This window comes from Oryzias melastigma, linkage group LG22 (genome assembly GCF_002922805.2).
Source record: "Oryzias melastigma strain HK-1 linkage group LG22, ASM292280v2, whole genome shotgun sequence".
In the NCBI taxonomy this organism is placed as follows: Eukaryota; Metazoa; Chordata; class Actinopteri; order Beloniformes; family Adrianichthyidae; genus Oryzias; species Oryzias melastigma.
Window position 1 is genome coordinate 17,615,655 of NC_050533.1, and position 2,663 is coordinate 17,618,317.

Here is a 2,663-nt window from a genome sequence, read left to right on the forward strand (position 1 = left end):
AAAAAAAAAAAAAAAAAAAAGACATGACGTGTCCCGAAATGGATCCCCAGGATCCCTTTGTTTATGTTTTACTGACAAAACTGTAACACTTTGGTGGAGCAGAGCGGAGCATATCCTGGATTTGCAAACAGAAGTTTGGAAACACAAAGAGAGAGTTCAGAGAAAACAAAGAAGGCCTCAAATCTCGCCACATTTCCCCTGCGGCGCTTTGTAAATACTGTAATCAACCGTTTGGAGCATTCCAGCTCCGGGTGGAGTCCCGTTTGACGAACGGATGAATCAAACAAGACGGGAGGAAACCTCCTCATCCTTTTCAGGACCCAAACACTGAAAGTCCATTTGGTGGAGCTTTCTGAGACTTAGAGGGGAAGAAAAAGTGGAAGAAAAAATGCTGAGATCTGTGTTCAACCGCAGGGCTCATGCAGTCAAACACTCCCTATGAGGCATGTGGTTTAAAACACTTGTGTTTATGCTGACATGAATATGTGAGCTACTGTGTAAATAGGAAGGAAAAGCACTTCTTCAAAACACATTTGTGTTTATTAAAAAAAAAAAAACATTTGCAACAGTAAAAAGTGCACATCCTGAAACTTTACAAGCTGCTTTTTGACATTTTTTTCCCCAACAGACAGATTTGAAACATTTGGATAAATACATCTGTTTTCACCAAGACTCCAAAACGAACATCTGAGTGAGGAATGCTTCCCGGCTGGAAAAAGGGTTTGGAAATGTGAAAAGGGAAAAACTTAGGCACCAAACCACACAGCTCAGGAAACCAAGGAGTGACTCATGCTTTAGCTGGAACGGGCTCCAAGGTTTTTATTTGAGTCTTTGAGTCAAGGCGTTGTGGAGCTTAGAACAAAAAAATAAAGAGCAATACCCACAACGGTGTAAACATTGATCAATGACACATAGATCTCACAGCCCAGATCTTTGCATTCTGGGATTAAGGAATAATCTCCGTTTAATTTCAGTCTCTGAGATAAGTGTGCAGGATTTAAGAGACGCCTCTTTAAATCTTTAGAGTTCTGGTGAAGCTGTCGGGGTCTCAGGACACGGCCAGGCTGTACGAGGGTGCGGGCGTTTCGGGGGTGCTTTTCCCCGTGGTTTTCATCTCCACCCTCATCGCCGAGCCGGAGTGATGCTCCGATGACAAACACTCGTGGCAGCGTTTGCCGATCAAGTAGAAGACTTCAAAGAAGGACAGCAGGATGCAGACCAGGCTGGTGATCACCATGAAGAGGGTGAAGATCCTCTTCTCGGTGGGGCGGGCGATGAAGCAGTCCACTTTGTTGGGGCAGGGGATCTCCTCGCACTTGATGAGCCGGGGGAAGTCATAGCCCTCGTAGATGTGGTAGAGGAGGTAAACGAAGGTGGCGTCCACGCCGATTTTGAAGAACAGGGTGAGGACGTAGGTCCACCACAGACCACCTCGCTTCTTCCCGGTGTTCTGGTAGAGCCGGGCAGACTCGTTGCCCAATTTGAGGCGGTATTTTTTCTCCCGGTCCTCCCTGTAGGCCACATGCATCACCACCAGCAGCGAGGGGCACGTGACGAAGATGAGCTGCAGGGCCCACAGCCGGATGTGGGAGACGGGGAAGAAGTGGTCGTAGCAGACGTTGTGGCAGCCCGGCTGGGCCGTGTTGCACTTGAAGTCCTTCTGTTCGTCCCCCCAGACCTTCTCTGCAGCCACCACATACACCAACACCCTGAAGAGGAAGACTATGGAGAGCCAGACTCTGCCGAAAGCCGTGGAGTACTTGTTCACTCCGCTGAGGAGGCCCTGGAGGAATGCCCAGTTCATGACGAGGCTTGTTCACCTGTCTTCTCTTCCAGCTGACAGAAGACAGAAGACGCTGTCCTGGCTTCGTCACACACTTCAAATCACCTGAAACAAACAAAAAACAATAATTGGACTACAAAGAATAAAATGACACTATATTTTCTTCAGTCTTCAAGATTAAAACTACAAACTTTGTGTCGCTTTCAGGTCTGATCTTTAAAAAGAATATTTGGATGTTTACTCAGTAAATCTCAGCTCTAAGTATTTACTTGACAGTGTTTTCCTCTCAACAACTCTGGCTCAAACCAGTTTCTCCATACGGATCTCTCTTTAAATCACCACATCTATAGAAAACTCTCAAATCTAACAAAAAGAACATCTGAAGCTGACACATGTGTGAAAATCCGTTCCAGAACTCACAGATTATCCGCGCGCGGCACTTCAGATCGGGAGCGGAGCAGCAGTCTTCGCCTGAAAACCTCACTGGTGACTGAAGGCAGGAGAGGAGTGGAGGGGTGGAGCGCGTGCACCTCCAAAACACGCGACCTGTTCAGGTGTGGCAGGCGCTACTCCACCTCAAACTTGTTTGACCACACTCTAGTCGGGCACACTCTGAAAGTCGAGTTGTTTGATTGGGTTCATTGCAGTCTGTGACGTGAACTGCAGCTCCGAGTTCAAGAGCTCCCTCTAGTGGATTTCTGAGGTTTCCGACGCGGTCCGTTTTACCACAGCAAAGATTGTGTGGAAGTGAAGATGCTCCACTCTGTCGTGACTTCTGATTTCACTGAGCATTGAAGGTTCTAGTGATGTTATTTTTGATTTTCACAGCTTTAGGTGCAAAGATTATAATGCTCTTTTTTTATTGACATGTTTTTTTTTT

At 46.8% G+C, this 2,663-nt stretch overlaps 1 protein-coding gene across 1 annotated transcript; it reads right to left on the minus strand.

The window, feature by feature from the left end:
* Window positions 1-521: 521 nt before the first annotated feature.
* gjb10 (gap junction protein beta 10) lies at window positions 522-2,478 on the minus strand. The gene is made up of 2 exons (XM_024268669.2): window positions 2,204-2,478; window positions 522-1,888 (listed from the first exon to the last, which is right to left on the minus strand). The coding sequence occupies exon 2, from the start codon at window positions 1,802-1,804 to the stop codon at window positions 1,049-1,051; it is 756 nt and encodes a 251-aa protein (XP_024124437.1). The 5' UTR covers window positions 1,805-1,888; window positions 2,204-2,478; the 3' UTR covers window positions 522-1,048.
* Window positions 2,479-2,663: the final 185 nt, after the last annotated feature.

Coding starts and splice junctions, on each gene's coding strand:
- gjb10 (XM_024268669.2), bottom strand. CDS start 1,804: ATGAACTGGGCATTCCTCCAGGGCCTCCTCAGCGGAGTGAACAAGTAC.